At 43.8% G+C, this 19,934-nt stretch overlaps 1 protein-coding gene across 1 annotated transcript in view; it reads left to right on the top strand.

Annotated features, from left to right (window-relative positions):
- LOC310995920 (NLR family CARD domain-containing protein 3-like) overlaps positions 1-19,934 on the top strand; it is a gene marked incomplete at its 3' end in the record, with an annotated part of 34,135 nt that overhangs the window by 2,277 nt on the left and 11,924 nt on the right. Inside the window, exon 2 of the mRNA XM_083985132.1 lies at positions 10,611-10,730. Within this exon, the coding sequence (XP_083841258.1) occupies positions 10,660-10,730 (71 nt within the window). The 5' untranslated portion in view covers positions 10,611-10,659. The remainder of the gene's footprint in view (positions 1-10,610; positions 10,731-19,934) is intronic.

Below are 19,934 nucleotides of genomic sequence, written 5' to 3'. Positions count from 1 at the left end.
AGGCCAAGTCCTCCTTCACATGGGCTCAGACAAAGGACTTTCAGTTTCATTCTAGCCGATTTCCCCCGCCACAAATATAAAAACCTAGGGAGTATATTCATCTTAATACAGTTTACCCTCCCTATTAATGAAATAGGCAGGGTTTTCCATCTATCCAACTCCTGTTCCACTTTCTTCAATAATGGGCCATAGTTTAGAGAAAATGTCTGATCTAGTTTATTAGGTATTTGTAAACCCAAATATGTTAGGCAACCATCGTTCCATGAGAATGGTATGGTCTGTTTGGGCATCACTTCTGCGGCTAAATTAAGAGGCATAATAATACTCTTTGTATTATTTACTTTGTAGCCTGATATAGCACCATAGGTTTTCAATAGGTCAACCAAAGTAGGGAGAGATGTATCAGGTTTAGTTAGAAAAAGCAATATATCATCAGCGTAAAGTGAAATGGTGTGTTCAACATTCCCAACTAGTACTCCCTGAATTTGTGGGTTTGATCTTATTGCAATGGCCAATGGCTCAATTACCAGGGCAAAAAGAAGGGGTGACAGGGGGCACCCTTGCCTGGTTCCCCTAGTCAAATTAAACTGAGGGGAAATTTCAGTATTAGTTAGAATTGCTGCTTTTGGGTGCTGATAAAGCACCCTAATCATAGTTATAAATCTAGGACCAAAGTTCATTTTTTCCAAGAGACAAAATAAAAAACCCCACTCAACACGATCAAAGGCTTTTTCAGCGTCTAAAGAGACAGTTAAAACAGGCACTTCGATCTTTTTTGAAAAATAAATAATATTGTAGAGCCTTTGAATGTTATCATAAGATGTACGTTTGATAACAAACCCAGTTTGGTCCATGGCTACCAGTCCAGGAATAAGGGGAGCCAATCTATTTGCAATAATTTTAGCCAGAATTTTGTAGTCAGTATTTAATAGCGAGATTGGTCTATAAGAGCTGCAAAGGCTGGCCTCCTTCCCTGGTTTAAGTAACAAGATGATTAATGCTTGTTCTAACGAATCGGGCAGTTTCCCTTTATAAAGAGTCTCCTTATACATATCTAACGGGGGGAAGGAGCCTAGGCAGAAACTTCACATAAAAATCAGTGGAGAATCCATCCTGCCCAGGAGCTTTACCCCCTGGCAGACAGTGTATTGCCCTTTGAACCTCCTCCACAGTAATATCAATTTCTAAACTTTCTTTATCCCTCTCTGATATAGTGGGAACAGTTAAGGAATTTAAAAAAGTCTTTGTTAAGTCTAAATTGCTCCCTTGAGAGGTGTATAATGTCCTATAGAAATCTGTAAATACTGAATTGATTAACTGAGGCTCCCTAGTTATTGAGCCATCTTCCAGTTGAATTGAGGAGATAATTCTTTTAGCATCCTCCCTTCGAACCTGCCACGCAAGTAGTGAGCCTGATTTCTCTCCATGCTCATAATATTGGGCTTTAGTTCTCAACAAAGCATTCTCCGCGTTATGGCTGGTAAGAATGTTGTATTCTAATCTTTTAGCCTTCAGTTGTAGTAAGTGTTTATCGTCCTGGGTCTCTATATGTTTTTTTTCCAAATCGGAAATAGCTAATTCTAAGGATTTTAATTTAGACCCATTCTTTTTACGTTTCCTAGCTGTATATGAAATGGTTAAACCTCTTATAAAAGCTTTGAGGGAGTCCCAAATAATTGATGAGGAGGCAGAGTGTTTATTCAGCTCTACGAAGATCTCAATGTTGGTGCTAATAAAGTCTATGTATTCAGGATCATTAAGAAGGTAATTGCTAAATCTCCACCGTTTCCTCCCTGCTGTAGTTTGTCCATATTTCATAACCATCACTAGTGGAGAATGATCGGAGATTACTCTAGGTAAGTATTCACAAGAGGTGATACGATATTCCATCCCAGCATGTAAATAAAATACATCTAATCTAGAGTAACTGTTGTGTTTGTGAGAATAGAAAGAATATTCTCGTTTGTTTATATTTCGAGACCTCCAAATATCAATAAGGTTATGATGAGACAGTTCTTGTTTTAATATCTTAGCTGCGGCTGTAAGGGAGAACCGATTAGTAATTGATCTATCTAGTACATCCAAAGTAAGGTTCAGGTCACCCCCAATTATAAGTTCAGGGGAGGGGTAATCTAAGTTCAAAAACAGGTTATAGAAAAATTGTGGATCGTCAAAGTTAGGTCCATAAACATTTACAAGAACTATTGGTTCAGATGCCACAAAACCTCTTACTATAACATAGCGACCCCCTTTATCTTTAATTACTCTATCTTGTTGGAATGACACTTTGTTACTAATCAGAATAGCAACTCCCCTCGCCTGAGAGGAGAATGAAGAGAAAAAAACCTGCCCCCTCCATTGACGTCCTAGATTAACATGTTCTGCCACTGTTAAGTGAGTCTCTTGTAGGAAAATAAAGTCAACATTCTGTTTATATAGAAAACTAAGAATCTTTTTCCTTTTCAAAGCCTGATTTAATCCATTAACATTCCATGTCATATATCTATAATGCATTAATTTATTCATGGCCTACTCCTACCCAATAAAAGAATTTGTCCTCTTGATTACCCAGCAGAACAATTTCATGAAAGTGATACAAAGACGACTTGAAATATGTAAGAAACAAAATTAAACATAAGAAGGGCAACCACAAAAAAACAAAAAACAAAAAAACAAAAACAAAAAAACATGTCAAAGGAAAAACAAATTTAAGTAAAGATAATCTATAGACAGTAACCCTATCCTGATCTATGTGTCTGCATTTCCTAATGAAGTGCAGATCGATATATACTTCACGTACTGGTGATCTAAGTCACCTTTACAACCCAACATCTGCTCCATTGCAGAATCAATTGATAATGAAGAAAAAAAAAAAAAAAAAAAGAGAAAAAGAAAAAAAAAGGAAAAAAAAAAACACAGATAGTGCTGTTTTAGAGCTTTTCTTTCCTTTTTCCTCTTTTTTCCCCTAATAACTTCTTCCCCGTTCTTAATAATAAAAAAAGGGGAGGGAAAAGGGGGATTTTTTTTTTTTTTTTTTAAAGAAAAAGGAGGATAATTGTTTTTGTTATAGTGAAAAAACAAAAACAAACTAGGCTATGTTTTCCCCTAATAAGCGATCAACTTAAAAAATAACGAGAAGGACTGCAAAAAAGGGGGGATACAAACAAAAAGAAACAAAGGAAGAAAAAATATATATATAAAGATTAAATTCCCTCTAACACAAAGGTCAACTAAATTTCAGAATCCTTCCATATAGGGCAAATTCACACTCACACACTTTCTTTCCCACCAGGGACCCCTCTTTTTTTTTTTTTTTTTTTCCCCTCCTCTCCTTCCCCTCCCCTTCCCTCTACTCCCTCCCTGCCCCAATGATTACTTGAAAGAAAAAAAAAAATGGGGGGAAAAAAAAGGGGGGGGGGGAGAGAATAGTATATATTAAAAAAAAACGGCACAAAAAAAGGGGAGAGGTAACTATAGAGTCATACCTTGTGGGATTAGTGTGCTCAGGGTGGTGTTTCCAAGTTCCAGAAGTAAATTAGATCATAGTAGCTCGCCGATGACCAGTCCACAGTCTATAGTCCCAATGCAGAGTCCAAGAGGCTCGCCGATGACCAGTCCACAGTGTAGTCCAGACGCAGAATCCAAAAAAGTCCCCAGCCTAACCACCGGCTGCTCCAGCGACAGAGTGTGGCCCGGGGTCGTTACCGTGGCCCGCTGATCCAAACTCAGAAGTATTCGGGATGATATTGTCGCAGATAGGTCTCAGCTGAGTTTGGGGAGGTGAAGGATCGGCGTCCTCCGGGCAGATCCATTCGCAGTGTTGCCGGGTAGAGCAGGCTGTATTTTATGTCACATCTCCGCAGCAATTTCTTCAGGTCCGTGAATGCTTTACGCCGCTTGTACAGCGCTGTGGACACGTCTCTGAAGATCATGATGGTGGAGTTTCCATACTCCAGTTTTTTTTGTTCTCGGGCGGCGGCAAGGATTTTATCCGTGTCGCTGCTTCGCAGCAGGTGAATGACCAGGGCTCGTGGTCTATCCTGCTCCGCTGGTCGCGGTTGCAGGGTGCGGTGGCATCTTTCAATTTCAAAGAACATATTTATTTTCAGGATCTTTGGTAGCCACTCCTGCAGAAAACTTACTCCGTCCCGGCCTTCAACTCCTTCGGGGAAGCCCACCAAACGTAGATTGTTTCGCCTGGCTCTGTTTTCCATGTCGTCTAGCTTTCCCCGCAGCTCTTCTATTGTATCATTAGTCTCCTTTTTGCAGTCGGCGATATCTGCGCGTAGGTCCACAGCAGTTGTTTCGTATTCCATCTGTTTAGCTGACAGATCTGCCAACTTTTTATTAATAGTTGACTGCTCGCTGTGTATTTTCTCCACCACCTTATTTATTCTGCTCAGACGATCCTCAACCATGTCGTGTATCTTTGAGAAGCCTTTCTCCATTTCTGAAAGAAACCAAGCAGGTGGAGTGTCCTCGTGCTGTGATTGCAGCGCGTTCTCCCCAGGTGTGCCATCGTTTACCTGGGTCTGCTTTGAGCCTTTTCTGGTGTTCATTCCAGCGTTTTAAGATGAATAAAGGCCGCACACGAGCTTAAAGCAACTAAACTGTACTATAAGGTGGTGTATCTCGAAGTTGGGGCTATATATTCTCAGTAAGAGGGGTTTATACCGTCAATGGAGCAGAGCGGGTTGCGACGTGTCTGCTGCCTATGCCGCCATCTTCCTGGTTTGTCGAGTCAGCCCTTTTATGATTCTTGTGTGAGAGCTGACAGTCCAATTCATTCTATTCTTATTCAGATCAGAAACACATATGAAATAACATGGAAAAAACTCAAAAACAGCAGGGAAACGGTCCCAAATGAATTTTGCTGTAGCTTATTTCTCCAGAGTAATCAAATTAATAACATCTAACCATAGAAACAACAAGATAACAGTGCGATAGCTGATCACACATGAACTCAATTCAAGTTTGCTTGTGGGCTAGTTACAATAGGAGACGGCGGGGTTTCGTGCTGAACACAGCAAGAATTTCTTCGTGTTGCAGTGAATCAGTTAATTCCCTCTCAAATGAAAGCAGGGACAACGCATTTAATCTGTCTGTCAACATCGTCGATCTGGTGCCTGTTTTTATTCTATTGACAGCAGAAAAGAGTCTTTCCACAGTGCAGGTCGTCATGGGTAATGTGAGGACGGCCCACAGGAGACTGTTCATGTTGGGGAAGATATCACGGGGGCATGCGTCCAGCACCTCTATGAGTGTTTCTTTTTTCTCGTTTATCTTGTTGGCCTTTCTTTTAAGCTGCTGCACAAACACAGTGTGCTCTGCGTCCTCCACCGGAATGGAAAAGTGCGCACAGGCGGGCCGGATGAGAGCCTTGTCTCCAAAGGTGTCTGACTGTGGCAAGCAGGCAGCAGCGGCTGTCATGAAGCCGTATGTGTCTGGCGTGAAACGTGTGTTCAGCTCCATTATCTGCTTGTCCAGAATGTCATTCCATAATTTCTGTAGGTCCGACTTTTGTTGTACAGGTGATGATTTGCCCAGAGTAGAATCCACGTGCGTATTGTCTAACCTGGCCGGCAACTTTCTCTTGCGAGTTCCACTGACATCCCAGCGCACAATATCTTTTCGTTTTCGTTTATTCATGAGCTCATCTGTCAGTGCCAGCACTTTATTAAATGTATCGTTTTCATTTCTAAATTGTGTGTAGCTGTCTTTGAGCCCTTCTACCAGATCAATACAATCTGTGACTGATAATGTGGGAGATTGCAAGCCCTTAGTGGCGTAGTCGCTGACTTCAAATAACTGGTTGAATGTGACAAGCAGAAACAAAAACTTTTTCGTTTGCATTTGGTGGAGTAGGGATTCAGCTTCAAGTTTTGTTTGGCCAGAACTTTCGGAGAATGTGGCGAGGGTCTCCAAGATAGGTCCCAGGAGCGTCAAGCCGTCAACACCTTACTGACCGCATTTGACCGTGAGCTCCACCGCACATCACAGCATCTCTCCAGCTCCAGTGGTTTTTGCCCTGGTCGCATCTCTTTTTGAATGTCCAGAAATTTGGCGTGTCTGTGCGCCCCAGTCATGAAGTTGTGCAAGCTGTTTATAATATCGAAAAATGTTGAAATGCCAGGAGACACTGTAGCTGCTGTGCACAGGACAAGGTTAAGTCGATGTGAGTTACAATGTACATATAAAGCGTGGGGAAACGTCTTCCTCAGTATCACATGTACCCCTCCTCTGTTCCCCGACATGACTGATGCGCCATCAAACCCAAATCCGACGCACAGGCCCGGGTCCAGCTGCAACGGCTCCAGCACTTCCAAAATCTTAGCTGATATTGCCTCTGCAGTCATGTTGTCCGTTTCCACAAATCCCACAGCCCGTTCCTTCAATGTGCCGTTGTGCAGGTATCTGACACATACTGCCACTAGCTCTCTTTTTGACAAGTCTTTGCACTCATCTGCTAAAATCGCATAATATGTGCCCGGCTCATCATGCAAATCTGCCTTTATTTTTTTTAGAAGGAGTGATGCTGCGATTTCCAGTATTTCATTTTGTATTGAGTGGTGCAGTAGTTTACCATTCCTGGGTAATTCATCCAGTCGCCTTTTTATTTCTGGGTCATATTTGGAAACCAGCTCAAGTAATTCCAAAAAGTTACCCTTGTTTAACGCGTCTGCGTTTTCCCGATGCCCACGCAATGGGATTTCTTGTTTTGCACAGAACAGGACGAGATCTATTACCATCATGATGTGCTGTCTGTGTCTTTCAATGAAGGATTTGTCGCTGACATCGTTGCTCATCTGGTTAATAATATTCCCCCGTCCTGGCTGGTGACTTTGCTTAAAACCATCCATCTTTCCCAGGGCTGCAGCATGTGCCCTGCTGGCTTCATGTTTGCCACAACCCTCAGATATATGTTTCCAGTCTTTGAAACCCGCATTTATGAATCTGTCTTCATAAGCTGCTTCAGGGAAATGACGACAAGTCTTACAAAACACAGCATCTCTTGAGATGCTGTACTCCAGCCATGGGAATTTGGAGTACCACCTGTCAGAAAAACTCCTAGCTTTCCCCGATATGTGTGTGGCTGGGAAGATGCGGAGTTTAGGCTGGCTTGCGGGCTCATCTATTGATGACAGGTCTAGCGGAGGTTGCTGGGGAACGGCGTTTGTTCTATGCTGCTGAACCCTGTCTCCTATAACACATAAAGCGCTATCATAAGTTAACTTACTGCCAATATTATTTTTCCCTCCAGAAAATGTACATACAGACAGCCAGACACTAACGTTAATGCAACCTGATATCAGAAATCCCACTGATTTCTGTGAGATCAGATTGCATTAACGTTAAGTTAGACTGTTAGGCTACTTGCCTTGCTGCCGGTGTGAGGGGGTGACTACGGGAGGTGATGGGGGGAGAGCGGCCGAACTGGATGGTAACTCATTTGAAGAGGCAGGAGTTTCCTCCTCTTGCTCCTCGGAGTGTTTCTTAGTAAATTTAAAGCAGATATCAGCTTCACGGCCGTTTCGGCTAATGCTGCGTTCAAGGCAGGCTTTTGAAACCGTAAGTTACAGCTTCAAGTCACAACTACGACTTGGTAGCGTTCCAGGTAACCCGTAGCTCGTGTTTTTACCATCCTGTTGTCTGTGAAAGTTCCCTATAACGGCCACTCGTAACTTCCGACCCGTGAACTCGTACCAGATCGAACTGGTATGACTTCACAGGAAGGAAAAACACAAAGTACGAGTTTCTTTGAACGCACCATGAGTTAGCAGCCCCCGCCCTTGTCAGGCATCAATTGGTCCTCGTGCTACGTCACCACATTCACGCGCATCCCTTGGCTGCACACACAGCCCTTCATGCCGTTCTCTCTCCTCATTGGATAACACTTGTATCCCACAAGGAAAATTTTCTCCTCGGGTTACAGCAGAGCAGAGTGACGGAGAGACTCGTGTTTAGGCTGAAATACTTCATGTAAGTGATTGCTGACGGAAAATAGGACTATTTAGGACTTATATTAACAAAAACATTCCACTGATATCTGCTTTAAAAGAAAATAAACTGCTTTGCTTGGCCATTGTCATAGATTTTGTCATAAAGCATCGTAAAGCTTGCCAAATCGCTCTGCTTGTCCGGCGTCTCCCTCTTAGTTACCGTTGCTAACTCATGATTGGTCAGAGGCGGCTCTGAGGCGGGAGTCCGGGACTCAGCCTGTCGGCAGGCGCCATACGTGGGGTAGAAGCCGCTGATTGGCTGAGAAGCTTTCATTCAAAACTTTCCTCGGGATGCTTATTGGATGAACAGCTAGGATGGGTGGGCCCAGCCTAAAATGGGTGGGCCTGGGCCCACCCGGGCCCATTAGTAGCGCCGCGGCTGTACAGGACTGATGTGGACTCTCTGTCATTAGATTTACACTACAGGACCGATGTGGACTCAGTGTCTGTCATTAGCCCTCATGTTGTCCTGGGCTCATTTTCACCCCAAACCAAAGTTATTTCCTTCATAATTTGCTTGTTTTTCATCAAACAGGTTGGGAATTATGGGTGTTTTATTGAATTTAGTAACACTCTTCGTCCCCAGAGGACAAAATATACCATTATCACACAAGTTATGTTTCATCTTTTTATTCAACTTCAGGCCAACCTATTAAAGGGATAGTAGCATTTTTTTTAAAAGTGGGGTTGTATGATCTCCAAATAGCCCCTAAGTACTTTAATTGCAGTAGAAGACTCTCTGCACTCCTCCCGTTAGCAACGCCAGCCCATAATAGCCCTGCCCAGAGATTTACAACATACAGTGTTGTGAATGGACCCAAAGAAACGACCTATTTTCACGGCCTAAAAGAGGTTTTACCTGAAAAAAAATACACAGTTCCATTGTTCGCTATAATATAATTTTTTCCAGCCCTTCAAAGTGCAGGAAAAACACAGTTTTTATTTGGACCTAACCAACTGCTGATCGGCGGGCGCTAACCCTGGGCGGAGGGCGGTTAGGTCCAAATAAAAACTGTGTTTTTCCTGCACTTTGAAGGGCTGGAAAAAATTATATTATAGCAAACAATGGAACTGTGTATTTTTTTTCAGGTAAAACCTCTTTTAGGCCGTGAAAATAGGCCGTTTCTTTGGGTCTGTTCACAACACTGTATGTTGTAAATCTCTGGGCAGGGCTATTATGGGCTGGCGTTGCTAACGGGAGGAGTGCAGAGAGTCTTCTACTGCAATTAAAGTACTTAGGGGCTATTTGGAGATCATACAACCCCACTTTAAAAAAAATGCTACTATCCCTTTAATTTCACACCTCATTTATATGAAATCATACCCATTCACAAAACAGAAAATGACCCCAACTGGTTTGACTGCTAAAAAGCACAAAACATAACATTATCACACATATTTGTGTTATAAGACGTATCAACATTAATTTCCAAAACATTTAACAGCATCAGCACATTCAATCTTTCAAAACTAACGTTTCAGCATCAGTCTTCATTCAGAATCAGTCTGCATGTGTCCTCAGATGCAGGTAGTAATAGCGTGTTGTGTGCAGATGTGTGCGTTGCATTTTTGGCCCATTTCACCTGTTTTGAAATCTGAAGTCTGGCAAGGGCAGAATGCAGAATAACCCTTTAGAGTGATGGGCCAGGATCTGGGTGAGGGGCAGCTGTACGAGGGGCAGCTGGGTATAGATGATGATGAAACGTTAGTTGTCTGCTGTTAAATGTTAAATGTTTTGGAAATGAATGTTGATATGTTTTAAATAACACAAATATGTGTGATAATGTTGTGTTTTGTGCTTTTTAACCCTAACCCACATCACCCAGTTGGGGTCATTTTGACCCCAGAGGACAATGGATGTTACTATTTGCTGCCAGTAGAAAAAAAATCCTGATGGAAGTTTGTCATATACCAGTGTCTGTTAATCCATCAATTCATTTCCCTTTGATCCTTACTATATTTGAAATTATTTAGATTTTCTGTTTTGTGAAACTCAAAAAATAGGTATTATTTAATAAAAATTAGGTATGAATTACAAAAAAAGTGTGAAATTAGTATTAATAGGTTGGTCTGAAGTTGAATAAAAAGATGAAACATAAATTTGTGTGATAATGTTGTGTTTCTGCTGCCCAGAGGACAATGAATGTTACTATTTGCTGCCATTAAAAAAAGAGAAAGGGTTAAAAAAGAACTTCTGATGTTCGTTGTTGTGATAGTGGAGCTGTGAGGTGAAATAAGTCTTGGCCCAGTTGTTGTGTGTGTAATAATCAGCTGTAGCTTGTTTGATCCAGTGGTTTTCTACAGGGACGCTGTCCACACAGAGACTGTGTCACATCAACTCAGTGGATCTCAGTCCTTGTGTGTGTCAGTGGATGGAAACAGTGGTCCATGGATCATGTTGCTGGGCTGCAGCTTCATGACGCCATCTAGTGGACTGATAGTAGAAGTACAGCAGCTGATGGCAGCTTCCTCTTCCTCACTGCTGTGTGACTGCATTCAACTGACACTGATATGAAGCAGAGGAGAAGAGCCAATCAGTGGAGGAGCAGCTGGAGACATGATGGACATGTGAGCTGCTGTGCAGATGAATGATGTGTGTTTCCTCTGCAGGTGAAGCTACAAAGTGTGTGTGAGCTGATGTGGATGTGAGCTCAGCAGCATGGATCAGTGTGAGGACAGAGAGGAGGGAGCCCCTCCCTCTAAAACCAAGAGCCAGACCACAGGTCAAAGGTCAGAGTTTAAAACAGTCAGAAAGACTTTTCTCTCGAAAAGTCAGTTGTTGTGTTTATTAAAAGATTGAAGATATTTGTCATCAGTTTTTCTCCAACATGCACATTTATCAGTTGTGTTGTTGTTTCAGGATCCAGCAGCAGAGACCAGACTCTCCTGAACCCAGCTGTCTGTCTTTAAAGAGCAACATGTCAAAGGAAGATGTCATTGACTTTAAAGGAGGAGGACGTGGATCAGCTGATCTGTAAGAGACAAAACTACATTTCAAAGTTCAGTCAAAAAACATGCATGGAGTGCTGCGTGGGTATCAGTTGTCTTTGTTAGAGATGCACCGATGTACCGATTCTTGGCCGATACCGATTTCCGGTTTTTAAGGAGGTCTGACCTGCCAAAACCGATTTTCCGATACCGATTTTTTATCTAAGAAATAATTATAATCATACAATAGACACCATATTTGTTTGGCTTGAGTACCCTTTCCCAAATTTAATACAACCAACATTTTGCTTATATAACTGCAATTAAAACCACAACTAGTGGTAGGCTATAGGCTATCACCTTTTTTGAGCCACGGCACATTTTGTTCATGAAAAGAATCCTGCTGCACACCACTAACCAAAAATGTTAAAAAATGACACAGTGCAGCCTAATACAGTAAATATAGTTAGTTTGTTCTGACTCAGTAATGGTCATTGTGCAGGCTTCTGCCACTACACCCATTGACATGAAAGAGTCCCATCTCTGCCTGACAGTCACTATTGCAGATTTTTTGCAGATTTTTATTTGATAGTACCCAGTAGAGATAGACAGGAAACGGGGAGGCAGAGAGAGGGGGAATGACATGCAGGAAAGGGCTGCCCGACGCGGGATTCGAACCGGGGCTGCCTGCGGTGAGGACTGTAGCCTCTACATGGGGCAGCCGCTTTACCCACTGCGCCACGCACTGTCCCTTCTCTGGCATTCTTGATTTAAGAACACGTTCATGAGTCTGACGTAGAGTTTGCATGTTCTCCCCGTGTATGTGTGGGTTCTCTCCAGCTTCCTCCCACAGACCAAAGACATGCAGGTTAACTGGTGACTCTAAATTGCCCATAGGTGTGAATGTGTGTCTGTATATGTTGGCCCTGTGATAGACGGGTGAGCTGTCCAGGGTGAACCCCGCCTCCTCCCCAAAGTCAGCTGAGAAAGGCTCCAGCTCACCCTCCACCCTAGTGAGGATGAGCTGTATAGAAGATGAATGAACTTAAAGAGATATTGGTGAATGAGGCCCATTGTTACAAAATGTAGGAAAAGGAACTCATTCACATTTGTAACCCTTAAAATAACTTTGCAGAGAATTCTTTTGAAAACCTAAAACTGTTAAAGGGATAGTTCAACATTTTTGAAAATTGGCCCATCGCCATGATCCCCCTAGTAATAGCAGTAGGTTTGTTACCTTTAATTGTTGGTCCAAGCTGCTTTTAGATCGGGGGAGAAGAATACCGAGCGGCGCAGCTACACTACGGAGGCTAATGGAATTTCTTGGTTTTGCTCATCAAACTCAGCAAATACACAACCAAAAAACTCAAAAACGCTGTGGTGGACAAGTTGTGACCTGCACATTTACCACGCTATGAGATAATAGCGGAAAGTTAAGAGAAGTGAAGCAAATACTCGGAACTACTTTCTTCAGTGAACCACTGGTCGGAGGGACACAGTGTGCGCACCTCAGCCAGTGCCGTAGTATACGGACGTACAGATGTTACTGGTTCAAATTTGCGGACTTCACGCGTGGTCCACGCGAGACGGCACAAGACTCAGGCTTTTTTTTTCTTTGGCGAGACAAGACGTTTTAATGAAAAGCCTCAATGTGCCAAAACAACCACCAGGTGGCATCTGTGAGAACGGAGGACGACAGGCGGATGACTCAGTGATCTGTGCAGTAATCCACAGCTTAAACTCTAGGCTATTAAACTAGAACTAACTACTGTATACCCTGCCTAAATCACAGAAACTATTGTAATATGATAAAGCCTGTCTTGCTTTATGACTTGATGATTATGTATCACAAATTATGAAGGATCATCTGCGCAAGGCAAAGATGATAGCATCAACAAACCACGGCGTAACACACGCGGCTGTATGGGACAGGCTTTTATTTAATTCAGAACAAACCGCTTAGCAAAAATGGAAAATATAGTCTATAATAATTAATTGATCTGTTGTTTGGCCACTGTTTGAAAATAACCCGAATTATGAGCAAATAATCTGATCCAGAGCAGCAGTCATAATCAGACTTCTTCTAAATAAACCTAAACATTCAATAACTGGGTCAGGTCGGACCATGGGATTCTTTTTTCTCTTCTTCTTCACAGGAGAAAATGAGGTGCGCTGCGCTCACGGACGCGTTGATGTTTTGTGATTTATCTGCTGCCTTGACTCTGCCCTTTATACACGTGCGTTCAGATTAACAATAAGACAAGCCATGGTTGAGTTTATTGAGTTAATAATCAGCATCTTAGTACCTCTGATCCGGAGCGATAGTGTTATGAAAATCGCTACAGTTGAACTGGTCTGGTTTTTAGCTGCTCAATCTCATTGTTTTAAAGAAAAGGGATTGATTTTTATAACGAAATGAAACTAAAACAATATTATATTGATACATTGTTGTCCAAAAGAAACGAAAATGAACTAAAGAAAATAACTTTCACACACACATTAAAACAGTGCGATTGGTTGAAAGCTGATAATTAGCCATGTGCTTGCTGATTGGCCGAAACCAAGAACAAAGCCGCGTGAATGGCCAATCGCCATGTGTTAACGGCCGACATGTAAATCAGCTGTTTCGATGGGCGTTATATGAATAGAGATGTTAATGTGTCTCATAAGGTACTTTGCACATAGGCTACTTTCTGTAACTGGAAGAAAAACAGCCAGCTGGAAGAATGTGTTGCCTAAATCTTTTACTGTGTGGGAGATCTCCACCAACGTAGCCGGGGAGAAAGCAAGTGGGACCGTTCTGCCCAGTCTCTGAGCAGCGCACGTTTCACAGATAAGCTTCATAACGGGAGTAGCCTAATGTCAGTAGTTTCTGTTTAAAACATGCTGTTTCAACCGCCCCTCCTCTGTGTCTCAAACGACCCGCATAGGTGGGACGTTTGAGACAAATAACAACATACGTTTAAAGTTATAAAACACACACACACACACACACACACACACAGGAATGAGTTTTGAAGCGGGCCGACATATAGGCTAGTGAGTGTAGATTCATTGATAAAACTGCCATAGCCTACAGTACACTATTTTCAACATATGTAATGTTGTGTGTCGTTTTTTTAATGATTATTATTATAACTCTCAGTTAATGTAGGCTTAATTTCCACTAATTTATCCATAAACGGACGATGGACGATGTATTTCACCGGCGAGGAGCTGTCATTACGCGCGCGCGACTATTACGCACAGCGGAGGTGATTCGTAGTGGGAGGAGTAGGGGCCGGGGTGGGGGAGGGGGTCTTTCCCATATACATTTGCAGAAGTGACAGAACAACTTATAAAAGAAGCCGCACCAAATGCAAAATAATTCAGAGTCCAGCACTCGTGAAAATAGGAATGGGGGCCCGCTTCAAAACTCATTCCTGTGTGTGTGTGTGTGTGTGTGTGTGTGTGTGTGTGTGTACGTGAGAGAGAGCGACAGAGAGAGAAAGAGAGTGAGAGACGGTGCGCCGTGTTTGCCTGACACCAATATAATAGGAAAACAAAGGACTTGCATGTAAAAATCCGATGTTCAGCAGCAGGGAACAATATAGCCAACAGCATTTTGCCAATATTTTAGACCCCCCCCGCCCCCCGGCCTCCCCGTAGTTCGCACTCTGCATACACACACACAGACCCACTCTTCCTCACACTCGCGCCAGCTCAGTTTCTCATCGAGTGCTGGATTCTGATTTATTTTGCATTTGATGCGGCCTCTTTTAAGTTGCATGTTCTGTCACTGCTGCAAATTTCTATTAAGCTGTGCGTAATAGTCGCGCGTAATCCTCGCCGGTGAAACACTTCGTCCATTTATGGATAAATTAGTGGAAATTAGTTAGTAGCCAACATTAACTGAGAGTTATAATAATACTCATTAAAAAAACGACACACAACATTACATATGTTGAAAATAGTGTACTGTAGGCTATGGCATTGTGTGTGCCTTACAGTTTTATCAATGAATCTACACTCACTAGCCTATATGTCGGCCCGCTTCAAAACTCATTCCTGTGTGTGTGTGTGTGTGTGTGTGTGTGTGTGTGTGTGTGTGTGTGTGTGTTGGAAGCGAACTTCAGCGTCGTTGCTGGCGAATCAGCTGTTGATTCTGAGAGCTTATAAATGACGGCGTAACGTGTGAGGCCGTTCAGTCTAACTCTGAAGGCTGATGAAGACCTGATGAAGTTTGGTGCGAGTATGACAGAGGTTTTCCTCAGACCATATACCTTTTCATCTGAGGTCTGACACTGAAGTCTGATCCTGAGGATGTCCTAAAATGTACACCGTACCTATGTTTTATCGCCCAGCCCCAAAGTGACACAGACCCGTTCATTCACAAGAAATCATCCAGCTGCACTCTCAAACAAGGTGCGGAGTGAGAAATCTGCTGCACTACTGCACAGTCTGTAGTTGGCTCATTTTAAAAACACATTTTGGAGATGACGAGACAGATGACCGAAAAAAGAGAGTGAGACGTGGGCTATAGTCTACTGTAGCTGCCGTCGTTACATTTTGTCATTGAAAAACTAGGCTACTATATTATTTACTGTCTGCAGCTAGTTCTCCTTTCATCCTCTTGTATTCTGTATCATGAACAGCGCCACTCCTAATCGCGGCTACATTGTGTGACGTGTCAGCATTGGCCCCAAAACGTCTGAGCAGTATTTAGTACGGTGCTGCCACCTAGAGGAAAACAGTTGTGGTGAAAAGACACGCGTTCACGCGATCCTGCAGTGCAGGAAAAACCCCGCAATTTTGAACCAGTAACATCTGTATCTGCAGTAAACAGGCGCTTTTGAAATCACTCCGCCGAGCAGCCGTCTAGAGTGTAAAGTCCGACTTTGCCTCTAAAACAACTCCATCTCGCAACTTTCCGCTATTATCTCATAGCGTGGTGAATGTGCAGGTCACAACTTGTCCACCACAGCGTTTTTGAGTTTTTTGGTTGTGTATTTGCTGAGTTTGATGAGCAAAACCAAGAAATTCCATTAGCCTCCGTAGTGTAGCTGCGCCGCTCGGTATTCTTCTCCCCCCATCTAAAAGCAGCTTGGACCAACAATTAAAGGTAACGAACCTACTGCTATTACTAGGGGGATCATGGCGATGGGCCAATTTTCAAAAATGTTGAACTATCCCTTTAAACATGAGTTGTGTTGTTGTTTCAGGATCCAGCAGCAGAAACCAGACTCTCCTGAACCCAGCTGTCTGTCTTTAAAGAGCGACCACTCAAAAGAAGGACTCATTAACTTTAAAGGAGGATGTGGATCAGCTGATCAGATGTAAGCTGTAACTGACAGTCAGACTCAGGTTATTGTTTGTACGATGTGTTGTTGGACCAGGTCTGAAACCAAAGTGTCTCTGTCTGTTGTGAACGTCCTCAGGGGCTTGCAGCACTCTTGGTTTTAACTTTATAGACAATTTCAACCTTTTTTGGAATCGCCCCCGTTTTTATCGGCATGACGGTCTTCACCCGGGTAAACTTGGTAGCCGCATGCTTACTGCAAACATCCAGCACACCGTTCACGCCCTGGCCCACACATGTTGACTATTTACGTGCCACACCCCCTCGGCAGTGCTTCCCTCTTACTCTTCCTCTATGGCGCCCTCTGAGACTCATGTGTGCACTGCCTCCCGCAACCACTCCCCCTACAGGCCCCTGCCGCTACTACACATCTCCTCCCCAGACAGCACAGCCCTTGCCGCCGCAGCATCTGCAATTCCTCCTGCTCCTAACAACTACAGGAAAAGTTTTTCTGCAGTCTCTCCTCCAGCCTCACATGTTGTTAACATAAACATGACCGAATTTGCAAACAGCTCAAATCAGCCTGCTTCGACAACCCCTCCCCCTAGTTCTCAACCTATCCTCCCACCTGTCATTCCTGTCCTCATCTCCACAAGGCCTGCTTCCATCAACAATGCTGTTTCCAGTGCTAGACCTTCACTAGTGAATCGGAGGAGGCACAGGGGACCTGACCCCCGTTACCTGCGCTCCCTCCCACAGGTCTTGGCAGCTGACAGCAGTGGCCCCTCCCGGCCCCTCAAGTTAGCCCTGTTAAACGCCCGTTCAATTAACAATAAAGCCTTTATTCTAAATGACTTATTTACCTCTAAAAGCCTGGATCTCCTCCTCTTGACAGAGACCTGGCAAAAAGGTGATGATTATGTCTCTCTAAATGAACTCTGCCCCCCTGACTGCTCTTTTATCTGTGCACCCCGGACCTTAGGCAGGGGTGGGGGTCTTGCAATTGTGCATAAAGACTGCCTCAAAATTCGCAGAGTAAGCCTCAGCCCTCTTGCCTCCTTTGAAGTATTGCTGTGTAAAGTTGGTCGTTCGAACCCTTTTCATTGTGCCTTAGTCTATCGCTCCCCAGGAGTAAATAGTGTTTTTCTGTCTGATTTTAGTGATTTCTTAGCGTCTATTATCCACCATGAGAAGATCCTCTTAGCCGGGGATTTTAATATCCATGTAAATGACAGCAGTAACTGCCTTGCCTCCAACTTTCTAAATGTTACCGAAGCTTTTAACCTGATTCAACACATTTCTGGTCCAACCCATGCAAAGGGAAACACGTTAGACCTTGTTTTCACTCTGGCTTTAAATGTCGAGTCTGTCACCATTGAACAACCCTCTGTAACTGATCACTCGTGTGTCTTATTCAATCTCTCTTTTGAGGCTGACCCTGCTCCAGTGCAGCAGGTAAAAACCTCACGAATTTTAAATAGTCTCTCAGCTGAAAATTTTACAGCCGCTTTTAACAGTAATGTATCCTCTCTGCAATCCCTGCAACCCCCCCACAAAAGTATTGACTGCATGGTCCATGCTTTCAACTCGCACTGCTCTGCTATTCTAGATGATATTGCCCCCCTTACAACGCGTAACCTCCCATCTGTAAAACCCATCCCCTGGCTAACAGATGAGATACGCTGCCTCAGACGCAAATGCCGCCAATCTGAGCGACAGTGGAAGTCCACGAACCTGCAGGTGCACCGTTTATTTCTACAGGAGCTATTAAGGGAACTCAACAATAGCGTAAAGAAGGCAAGGGCCGCCTACTTTGCAACCCTTATCAAATCTAGTAGGCGAAACCCAAGGGTCCTTTTCCAAACCATAAGTACAATCGTCAGCCCCCCTCTCCCTGTAGTCCCAATTGCATCCAACCAGGACTGCAATGATTTCCTCGCATTTTTTGTAAATAAAGTCTCTGATGTGAGGGCCAGTATCACTGCCTCTACAGTCCCCCGCCTCTCCTGCCCTACTAGGCAGGTTTCTCTCAACAACTTTGCCTGCATTACTCTGCAAAACCTCATTAAGTTAGTCAGCTCAATGAAATCCTCCTCCAGCCCCCTAGACCCTATCCCCACCTCCCTGCTGAAGGAGGTCATCGGCTCTGTTGGCCCCAGCCTGGTCTCTATCATCAACACCTCACTGCAATCAGGTTGTGTTCCCTCCTCCTTCAAACAAGCTGTCGTCAACCCACTTCTCAAAAAACCCAATCTAGACCCATCACTGCCTAAAAACTACAGGCCCATCTCCAAATTGCCATTCATCTCCAAAATTCTTGAAAAAGCTGTTGCCAACCAACTCTCCTCCTTCCTGGCCAATCATGACATCCTAGATAAATTTCAATCCGGTTTCCGTCAGAAGCACTCCACTGAGACAGCCCTCCTCAGAGTCTCCAACGACATCATGATGGCATCTGATGCTGGGGAATGCTCCATTTTGGTATTGCTGGATCTGAGCTCAGCCTTTGACACCGTGGACCACCATATCATGCTAGACAGGCTTAAAGACTGGGTAGGTGTCTCCGGGAACGCCCTGAAATGGTTTGTCTCATACCTATCTGAGAGAAGCTTTACTGTTGCTGCCGGCCCTCACACATCTGTTCCCGCAGCATTACACTGTGGCCTGCCCCAAGGCTCTGTGTTGGCTCCAATCCTTTGGGCTCTTTACCTACTCCCCTTAGGCCCGCTAATCAATAGTTTCAAATGTATTTCCTATCATTGCTACGCGGACGATATCCAACTATACTTATCTTTTAAACCAGATAACTTAGAAAAAATAAATGTTCTCTTAGAATGCCTAGCTGCTATTAAGAACTGGATGGCAGGCAACTCCCTCCAGCTAAACCCAGATAAAACTGAGGTTCTCATTGTTGCTGCTGACCCCATCGTAGCCAAGGTGACGGCCCACATGGGGGCCTTAAGCTGCAACATCCGCTCCAGCCTGAGAAACCTCGGCGTTTTATTTGATCAAAACATGCTCCTAGACAAACACATCAAAACCCTATCCCGCACCTGCTTCTTCCACCTCAGAAATATTGCAAAACTCAGAACCATGGTATCACACTCAGAACTTGAACTGGCCGTCCACGCTTTCATCTCATCAAGACTAGATTACTGTAACTCACTGTTTACCTGCCTCAATAAATCATCTCTGGACCGTCTACAACTAATACAGAACGCTGCCGCCAGGTTACTAACTCGCTCACAGAAGTCTTGCCATATCACACCTATCCTCCGCGCCCTACATTGGCTCCCCATAGCTTTCAGACTCCAATTTAAAATTCTGGTAACCACTTTCAATGCCCTGCATGGGTCTGCCCCGGCCTACATCTCCGACCTCCTCCAGCCCTACTCCACTAGTCGGCCCCTAAGGTCCTCTGACCAGGGGCTCCTCGCCCTTCCCTGGACCAACCTCAAAACAAAAGGGGGCCGAGCCTTTCGTTCGGTGGCCCCCAGACTCTGGAACGCTCTTCCCCCACACTTAAGAGCCTCTGCGTCGATTGAAGCCTTCAAGGCGCAGTTAAAAACGTACCTGTTCCGACAGGCTTTTGAACTGCATGGCACTTAATTACTGTTGTTGCTTTATTCTTTGCTGCTCTTCATCTATGTATATACTGCATTGTCTTATTATGTTTCATGAAGGTCTCTGCTGCTCTTGTTGTGTTGCTTTATTATGTTTTGTGAAGC

The sequence above is a fragment of the Trachurus trachurus genome, assembly GCF_905171665.1.
Source record: "Trachurus trachurus genome assembly, chromosome: 13".
NCBI classification, from domain to species: Eukaryota; Metazoa; Chordata; class Actinopteri; order Carangiformes; family Carangidae; genus Trachurus; species Trachurus trachurus.
The sequence above is the reverse complement of the archived record's forward strand: the minus strand, read 5'-3'. Positions and strand labels throughout refer to the sequence as shown.